The 9,749-nt window shown below is 50.9% G+C and overlaps 1 protein-coding gene across 1 annotated transcript; it reads right to left on the bottom strand.

Moving 5' to 3' along the window:
• Positions 1-258: 258 nt before the first annotated feature.
• PCK1 (phosphoenolpyruvate carboxykinase 1) lies at positions 259-5,455 on the bottom strand. The gene is made up of 10 exons (XM_002915524.4): positions 5,349-5,455; positions 4,921-5,185; positions 4,254-4,435; positions 3,663-3,866; positions 3,336-3,523; positions 2,840-3,002; positions 2,202-2,426; positions 1,978-2,109; positions 1,511-1,606; positions 259-1,323 (listed from the first exon to the last, which is right to left on the bottom strand). Exons 2-10 carry the CDS (start codon positions 5,142-5,144, stop codon positions 869-871), a joined length of 1,869 nt encoding a protein of 622 aa, XP_002915570.1. The 5' UTR covers positions 5,145-5,185; positions 5,349-5,455; the 3' UTR covers positions 259-868.
• Between the last annotated feature and the right edge of the window lie 4,294 nt (positions 5,456-9,749).

Raw genomic sequence — 9,749 nt, forward strand, 5'->3', positions numbered from 1 at the left:
GACACTAACTGGTGGTTAATTCCAAAAACCAGAACTGTGGTGCCATGGCATCCCTGGGTGACATTCTCTCTGCTCACACTTCCCATCCGGCCCCTCTCCGTTCCTCCATCCCCCCTCCGCCCTCCCATCTCACCCCCTCCTGAGGAATGGTCCTGATGTCCCCACCTCCTTTGGAGGGGTTCCGGCCACACGATGTTTCATCAGAGAGTTCCTTGCTTCTTGGTGGATCAGATAAGAAAAACCAAGCAAACAAATCCATCTTTTCTACAAAAGTTTATTTTGTAATTTTTCCAAGAAGCGTTAGGGAAAAAATTGGAATTACATCAAGGTAAGTAACAAGGATATATAAAAATAATTTAAACACACATATTAATAATAAAGCAACATTTCTTTCTAGTGACAACTAGTAGAGAATCTTGCCCAAGATTTTTCCAAAGGTATTATATACATCTCAGATAACAAGAAATACAGACAGACACACACACACACTCACACACCCATATATACAGCTCAAGTATTTTATCGGTGCATTCCAGCTAACTGATAGAGCTACAGTGATAAAAAAAAAAAAAAAAAAAAAAAAAAAAAAAAAAAAANAAACAGGAAAGCCTAACTGCCTAGTGTCCTCGGGGTTGAACAAAGGTGCATTGGAGAGTGAATTTTGGAGGCATGCTAAGATTTCCCTCCCCGATCTCACAGTTACGAGCCTGTACTCTGTGGTCTTATCTGAAAAATGAATCTGCTCATCATCGTGATGGTCCCAGCAGGACAGGTGGTGTTGGTGCGGGACATCCCACTCCCTCTTAGTCCCAGCACCTCGCAGGGACTGGAGAGGGGGATGATTTCACAGGTGAAGCTCTCGGGCTGATTACATCTGGCTGATTCTCTGCTTCAGGGCAAGGACCTCTCTCTCGACTTCGCAGGGGAGGTCGGTGTTAACCTGCTCCTCTAGGTACTTCTGGACAACTTCCACCTCCTTCTCCCAGAACTCCTTGGAGATGTGAAAGAGCTCCTTCGTGTTGATGTCCCCCAGGCCTGTCAGGTTCAGGGCCCCCTCCTCGGGGACATAGCCGATGGGCGTGAGCCTGGCACCGGCTTCCCCGTCAATGCGGTTGAACATCCACTCCAGCACCCTGGAGTTCTCGCCAAAGCCCGGCCAGAGGAATTTGCCTTCCTTGTCTTTCCGGAACCAGTTGACATGGAAGATCTTGGGCAGCTTGGCTGCTGGGCGCTGGGCCATGCTGAGCCAGTGGGCCAGGTATTTGCCGAAGTTGTAGCCGAAGAAGGGCCGCATGGCAAAGGGGTCGTGCATGATGACCTTGCCTGTAAGCAGAGAGGGGGATGTGCTGGGGAACGCTCTCACAGGGCAATATCGGCAGCATTCACTGCTGACGTAAGCACGCATGGGTTTGTCTCTCTCTCACTACACATATGGACGGGCAGAGACGGACAGAGAGACAGAGAGTACGCCAGTCACCCTTTGTGTTTTTAGAGTTTCCCTCTGATTTACCTCGGTGTTCTGCAGCCGCTGTGGCCTCTGATCGCATAGCCGCCCCCACAAAAACTCCGTGCTGCCAACTGAGAGCTTCATAGACCAGGGGGACACCTGCAGCAGGAGAAAAGAAACGTCCTTTAAAGGCTTTGACCCAGACCCTTTGGCAGGCGATGGCATCTGGAAAGACATGACAGAACGGTATCTTTCCAACTGAGCTAATTTTGCCCCCCCAAAGCGAAAGTGCGCGAAACTGCCATCTGCGTTACACCACCGAGGCCACGCAACAGAAAGTGACTCTGGAGAGAGCTCCGTTAGGTCAAGGATCCAGAAAGGCTCTCGGTGCCTTGCCGATTATCCTGGCTTTTTGGAAGCTGGAGACCTTTGGCGGCCTCTGACAAGGTCATGAGAAAGGCGAGATTCCATGGCTGTCCCCTGGTAGCCAACACACCCACGTTCCCAGGCTGAATGAAGGAGAGCCTCACCAGTGGGTCGGCGGCCCCCGAAGATGATGCCCTCAATGGGCACCCCTTCCGGAGACTCCCAGGCGGGGTCGATGATAGGGCATTGGCTGGCAGGGGTGCAGAAGCGTGAGTTGGGATGGGCACAAGGTTCCCCTAGGACAGCAAGAGAGGAGAGGCCCCTTAGCGTCTCGCCCAAACAAGCAGGGCTTGTAGGCTAGAGCCCCGGGGCCTCCAGAGGGGCTCACCATCCTGGGGGATCCACTCCTTGTTCTTCCACGAAGTGATCCTGATGCCTGGGGCCAGCGGCTGGTCGATGCCCTCCCAGTAAATGCCCCCATCGCTGGTCTCGGCCACATTGGTGAATATGGTGTTCTTCTGGATGGTCTCAATGGCGTTGGGGTTGGTCTTCACAGACGTTCCAGGAGCCACACCAAAAAAGCCATTTTCTGGGTTGATAGCCCTTAAGTTACCTGCCAAGTTTTAAACCAGAGAAGTAGGAGTGAGTGGCCAGGCTGATGTTTGCTCCAAATTCTTACGTCTTTTTTCCCTCCTCTCCTCGAAGAGGTTTCTCTTTTCTCCCATCCGAGCATTACTTTCCACTTTGACACTTTTACAACACTTTCTCCCTCGTCCTTTTTCCACCAGTACTATTTTAACAAATTTATTGTGTCAACAAGCAGCGACATATGGCTCCATTTCAATCCAGATTCTACATTAAATTAAAGAATGCTTACAGAATACATATTCCTAAGGCTTTGCAAGATGTGCGATAACTAACTTAAAAATCCAAACACTGGATTTGAGAGGATTTGGCACATCTTACAAGCCAAAAGTTCGCTTAGGTCCAATTATTACTGTCAACAGTTGGGCCTAAAAGAGTCACCTTGTTGGTCAAATTTCATCCAGGCGATGTCATCACCCACACACTCTATCTTCCAGCCGGGGAGGCTGGGGTTCATCATGGCCAGGTTGGTCTTCCCGCAGGCGCTGGGAAAGGCTGCTGCAAAGTACTTCTTCTGGCCCTTGGGGTTGGTTATGCCCAGGATCTGTTGGGGGCAAGAGTCCTCCTTAATCTGTTCCTTCAGTAGCTCAGTCGAGGAGAGTGCCCAGAAGCCCCAAAAGGAGGTTCCCCAGATCCATGTCTTCAGGTATCAAAACGAACACTATAGATAATAAAGTCTAAGGGACTGCTCTGGTCCCATTGCATCTGAAGTGCTTCAAAAGAGGCATTAATAACCATTGGTGGAATTTCTACATCTGTCCTCCTCGGGGCGTGTCAGGTCCTGCCTGATGGGAGATGCGCTTCAGAACATACTGGGACCTCCGTGCCCCCACCTCCAAGTCCCCACCGCGTGCCTGCAGAGCTCCCTACATCTTACCAGCATGTGCTCTGCCAGCCAACCCTCTTCCTTCGCCAGCCGGCTGGCCATCCTGAGAGCAAAGCACTTCTTCCCAAGGAGTGAGTTCCCGCCATACCCACTCCCGAAGGAGATGATTTCCCTGCGGTCAGGCAGGTGCGCGATGAGTGTCAGCTCCGGGTTACATGGCCAGTTGTTCACCAAAGGCTCTGCACAGGAGGACACATCCCAGGTGAGTGTGCCACATCCCCATCTGGGGATCCCCAGAGCAAAGGCCCGGGGCAGGGGGCGGGGGGTTAAGGCCAAGCTTATTTGTTTGAACTTCCGATTCTGAAGTAACATGCTTACTTTTTAAAGGCAAAGGGCATCCCACAGAATGGAGGCACTTGACGAATTCCCCGTCCCCCAGCGCTTCCAGGACGGCAGTACCCATCCGCGTCATGATACGCATGCTGGTCACCACGTAGGGCGAATCCGTCAGCTCGATGCCAATCTTCGACAGAGGTGAGCCCAGGGGCCCCATGCTGAATGGGATGACGTACATGGTGCGACCTGTGGGGGCCAGTCGGTGGGAACTGGTGAGAAATGATCCCGCAACCACAGAGCAGGTGAGCCTAGCCTCACAGTTCCCACTAACCACATCACACCCTTGCTACCAGCACCCCCCTAATTTTGAAGACTCCACTGGAAAGTGAACGAAATGCCAAAATGATAAGAGTTTTCGTACACGTACAACTGGGTTCTGCCAAGCTATCCTAAATCCCAGAAGTGAGCCAGACATTTTCAATACGCTGCCAGTTTCATACATGGGTCTAAAGTTATCTGAGGCCACGGGAGTGTTCATGGCTGTAACAACTACCATTAAGAAGACATAATAATAATAATAAGTTCACCTTTGCTTTATTTGATTTTTCCCAGTCAAACAAATGTCTCTCTCACCTTTCATGCACCCCGGAAACCGAGCTCTGAATGCTTTCTCAAAGTCCTCCTCCGACATCCAGCGACCTAGTTGGCTGAGGCCAGTTTTGGGGATGGGCACAGTATCTCTTTGCTCTTGCGTAATGATGACTGTCTTGCTTTCAATTCTGGCCACATCCCCGGGGTCAGTGAGAGCCAACCAGCTGCAAAGACAAAGAACACACAGGTTAGAAATGGAGAGGGAAGTGCCGCCATCTTGCATGGCATCTGGGCCCTGGATTCCCTTCAGCCAGTCGTCCTGTCGGAATGGGCCAGTCCCATTCACGACTGTGCTCCTCCCACACCTAGCGGAGAGCGGGCACACTGACAATGTCCCGTAACTGCGGACAACCACACCAGCTGGGGCAGTCTACAAGCTTGTCTTTTAGGACAGAGCAGGTCTGTCACTTTTATCAGGGATTTAGTTTGCAAAGAGTTCGTATGTACCGTCTTGCACAGACTCGAGCTGCTCGATGAATGTCATTACATTCGAGTCTGTACGGTTCCGGCCATTTCATTAAGTTTTTTAAGAGTCGACAACCCACCCCACCCTCCACTGGTTGTTCAGCCACCCCCACCCCCGCCCCTTGCCAGCAGGCCCGAGGCAGGGGAGGGGAGGGTGTGAGCGGGGGTGGGGCTGGGGGCTGACCAGTTGTCCAGCTTTCGCAGCCTCTTGATCATGCCCTCTGCTTCCATTTGGTCCAGCAGCTGCTGGTTCTCCCCCTCGGAGCCATCGCAGATGTGGACGCGGTCAGGCTCGCACAGCCTGACGCTGCTCTCCACGAAGGCTCTCACCGCCTGGGGCAGGCTGTCGAGGGTGCCCTGGATGACTTTGGCTGAGAAGTTGAGGCCGTTTTGGAGCTGAGGAGGCATCTCTGCAGGGCTGCGCTAAGGGCCGCGGACGCCAAGGTTCCCTGAAAGAGAAAACACAGGATTCTTGAACAAAGTAACAGACACCCTCAAAGAAATTCAACATCCTTCTTTGGGCGGCACCTCACGAGACGGTCGTAGCTCTAAGGAGAAAAGGAAGCGAGTTTGTGTAATCTCTAGAAATGTCCGTTAAAAATCTCTCCCTACCTTTCTTCTTTGATCTCGAGGAGAGATCCAAGGGTTTCTTTCGAGGTTCTTCCCGCTGGTGAACGTGCGTTCCCGGTGGGAAGGCCGCGTTTGCCGTTCGGTGGCCGAGGCTCCTGGCCTTAAATCCCATTGAGGAGAAAGGCCCCGCCTCTTGGCTACACCCAGGGAGGCTCGTCTCTGACGTCAGGGGCCAGACTTTGGATCAGGGCCACAGTCCTTCATGCTTCTGGACGGGCTCACCACAACAAGCCCCAGGGAGATAATCATTGAACAGATAGTTGTTAATGAGTGCTGGGAGGCCTTTGTCCCCAGACCAGCCACAGCAAGTTCTTACACAATTTGTCATTGACTAAACTTTGACCCAGTTCACGGCTGATGTAAAACTCTCTGTCCTTCCCCTGACAGGCAGGTGGGATCCCACAAGGCTGGCAGGTGCACCTCCTGGACGGCAAGGGTTGCTGGCAGCACAGACCGTGTCCCGCTGGCTGCTGGGTGGCAGGACACCGCCGTGGCGAGGTGTCACTGCGCAGTCAAGGCCTATGGAAAGGATGTGCCCAAATGTAAGCAAACACGTGGCTCCTTGGCAAAAGTCAGACCACCGGGAGCTAATAATCTTGCTGAGTCCCCTGTGTGCCCCCACCCCAAATATAAACTGCGAGAAGGGCGTCTGGGTGGCTCAGTTGGTGAAGCATCTGCCTTCCGCTCAGGTCATGATCCCGGGGTCCTGGAATCGAGTCCCGCCTCGGGCTCCCTGCTCAGCAGGGAGTCTGCTTCTCACTCTTCCTCTCCCTCTGCCCCTCTTCTCCTGCTCATTTTCTCTCTCTGTCTCAAATAAATAAAATATAAAATAAATAAATAAACTCTGCGAGGGCAGAAGTCCCTGCCTATTTTGTTAATTTTTGCGAGTACAGTTCCCAGCATATAGTAGGCACCGAATGAGCGAATGTCAAGCGTTGTTCTCGATGCTTTGCATCAATTGACTCATTGCTACCTTCTGAGCTGGAGCCGATGAACAGCCTAAGAACAGACAAGGAAACTGAGGCACAGAGAGGCCAAGTGGCTACTCCCAGCTCCTGGTTGTAGGCAATAGAGAGAAGATTGGAACATAAGCTAGTGGGGCTCTGGATCACCCCACCCCACTGTTCCTTGTGAGGTGCCATTTACTTTTCTGGAACTTTCCACGTATTCTCTAAGCATTTTGGGGGCTGGATGCAGTTACCTGCAGAGATGACCACACGCTTCTCATTGCCCTTGCAAGTCTGAGTGTCTGGGGAGTGAAGGGGGCTTGGCGGTTTGCTAGATTACACTTGAGCAATAAGACCTTTATGCCGACTGTAAAGAATTCGCTTTGCAAGCCCTAAGAACTTCAGTCCAATTTAATGAACTCTGGAGCTGCTTGCTGGCATTTCGAGAGCACTGGGTGAGAAGTCGGGAGCACAGGGCCGGGCCCCCACTCTGCACAAGCAGCCCAACAGTGCAGCCAGTGGGCGCCCTGTCCCTCGGAGGAGGGTGAGTCAGGATTTGCCTGCCTCCAACGCGGGGTGTGCAGAGATAATTCCGTGACTGTGTCTGTAAGGAGCTGTAGAAATACGAGACTCTGGGAATGGCAATCTCAGACCAAGGGTATCTAAAGGACCACCCAGGAAGCCTTGGTTCCCACCGCACCATTAGGTACACACATGTCACCATCTTCCACCGAAATTACCAACCCGTTGCAATGTCACATTTACTCAGATTCTTATTCAACCAAATGAATCTCTCGGTATAAACACCAGATGAGAGGTTTACATTTAGCTTAAAATTATTTCCCCCATTGAGGTCACTGGAATTCATTCTTAGTGGCGCTGTCAACCATGTAAGTTTGTGTCATGTCTAAACGCAACCACAACGCAGTGCTCAGTTGCTGAGGGACACTTTCTTCGCATCTGACACCAGTGAAATTAGCCATTCCAATGCACGGCCGTACACACACAACACACGTGTTTATGCCAGGGCGGTCCGTCTCCCCAAATGGTAGAGATTCCCATTTTGCTGAAAAAATGTGATGGGTTTCATTCCCTCGAAGAACACACAGATTGAAAACAAAAATAAGAAACCAGAACTTATTTGCAGTTCTAACTGCTGCCCATAAATTCAAGGTGTTTGTGTTCAGAGTTTTCCTGGAGAGAGAGCGCGAGCTCAATTAAAATGTAGGCGCAGTTGGCCACCACCGCCCCTCGGCCAATTGCTTAATTACCCGCACTGACCTCCGGGAAGCCTGGCATTATTCCTTTGCCACTGTCCCTCGTCAAAATAACGTGAAAAGGCAAACACTGAGTTGCAGATGTACCTGGAAGTACTGAGCTTGTTAGAAGAGAGTGATGCAGGCAGAAGTGAAGGTGTTCTGGACACGGGGCAGAAGTATGGACAAAGTTCACTCAGCCCACCGTTGATAGGGCCCCCGGGGAGGATGGCTGACCCAAAGGGAACTATGCAAATAGTGATGGTCTCTTGGTGTGAGCTGCACTGGTCATTTCTGGACGAAACACCATGGGAACCGCCTGGTTTTTCCAGGGTGGCTAAAGGTTCAAGACTTCTCCTCTTTTCAGCAACAAATAAAAAGTGGAACACAGACAAAATTGTTTTTGTTGGAAGAAGGAGAAAGAAACAGTAGACGCTGGGGAGAAAAAAATAGTCTCAAACCCCAGAGTTAACGTTAACGTCTTCACTTCTCTTTGTGAGTTTCCACACCCCCTTGTTGCCGTTGCAGCTGCAGGCTGGCTGTCCTCAGGGTCCGAGGAAGGAGTGAGAAGGACTCTGGAAAGCCTGTGTGGAGTGGGGCAGCCAAGCAGGCAGCATGGAAACAGGATGGCAGTCTAGAACTTCCGAGACTCAAATGGTTGGAGCAGATGAGGGTGGGAGCGGGGACCAGCTGCCTTCCAGGTAAACGGTGGAAAGGAAGCCACGAACTTAGGTGGGGTCTCACAAAGGGTGCTGAGGGCAGTTTGATGGAGACCTATATTGGTGGCTTCTTTGCTATCTGCTAGCCAAAAAAAAAAAAAAAAAAAAAAAAAAAAANGATTCCATCGAGCCACCCCACAGCACAAGGGGGAGGCCCAGGGAGACGTGCTCAGAGCCTTCTCATGCACAGCATTCCTGATGTCATCTGTGGTGTCTATGAGGGTTCCATATTGGATCTTTGTTTGAACAAGGAATTCCACAGCCAAAATACACGGAGTCCACCAATCACACCCAATTCCTTCCTTGGAGAAGGGAAACAGCTGAGACCCAGAGGATGCAAAGAGGACATTTTCCCGAGAGGAAGCTCTTCACTGCAAGATCCTGGCCTTCCCTCTCCACCCCACCGCTGATAGGGGTGACCACAAAAATGCCCCTCAGTTCAGGAATCTGAACTCGTAGGAAAGCATAACCCTTTCTTGGTAAAGAGGGAAAGGGACAGTTGTTTTCCAGAAGGGGAGGAGAAACTAGTGTATAAGCCACATGTCTTGTGCGGGAGCCGAGTGTATATGTGCAAGTCGATTCTGGTCTGCATTGCAAGGATGCTACTCCATGGGCACGGGCCGGCCCCGTTACGGAAGTTTCCAAACAACAAGAAAAGATGTTCAGCTGTGCAATGACCTGCCATGGAATCATTTGCCAGGGCAATCCCAGGTGTGTTTGTTAGGAACAAATATTTACGTGTTCTCCATTTATGAGGATAATCCTAATGTCTTTACAGTCTGGAGGGTACTTTTACAGGTGAATGAGTTGAGTTTCTATTCTGGAGCCATCGAATCACGTCATTGAAAGGGTCCTTAAAATGTTACATTAATCCAGCTTAATGTTAGGGGCTCTCCTCTGGGGGTGATGACAATGTCTTGGAACTAGACACAGGCGGTGGGGGCACAGCACTGTGAATGCGCTAAATGCCACTGAATTACACACTTTACGGTGGTTGGGTTTCTATGATGTGCACTTTACCTCAATGAAGAAACAAAAAAGATTCTGTAGTCCAATCTTTTATTTTGAAGATATGGGAGCAGTGAACAGGTGTAGGGAGCAGGTGTACCAGGAGGCTTATCAGAAGCCCTGTCGAGGATGCAGGCAGGTATCCAACACCCTCCACCCGGCCGTCACCCCTTGACCTAATCCGTTCCACTTCTTTCAATGGCCTTGCGATGTCTTAAACCCTTGATCGTGGGCTGCGTGTGCACTCACCCAGCAGAGACAACAATTTGTACCATTTGGGGATCTTCCTTCGGGAGGGTCATGATGTTGTTTGCATATTCTTTCCACGGCAAAGAGATAAAAATGAATCTCGAGGTACACTGCTGTGCTTGGCGCATGTTAATAAAGCATGATTTTTGCCGCAAAGATGTGCCCACAAGACATGTTCAATGAATGTTAATAACCAGGTGTTAG

The sequence above is a fragment of the Ailuropoda melanoleuca genome, chromosome 13, assembly GCF_002007445.2.
Source record: "Ailuropoda melanoleuca isolate Jingjing chromosome 13, ASM200744v2, whole genome shotgun sequence".
Taxonomy (NCBI): domain Eukaryota; kingdom Metazoa; phylum Chordata; class Mammalia; order Carnivora; family Ursidae; genus Ailuropoda; species Ailuropoda melanoleuca.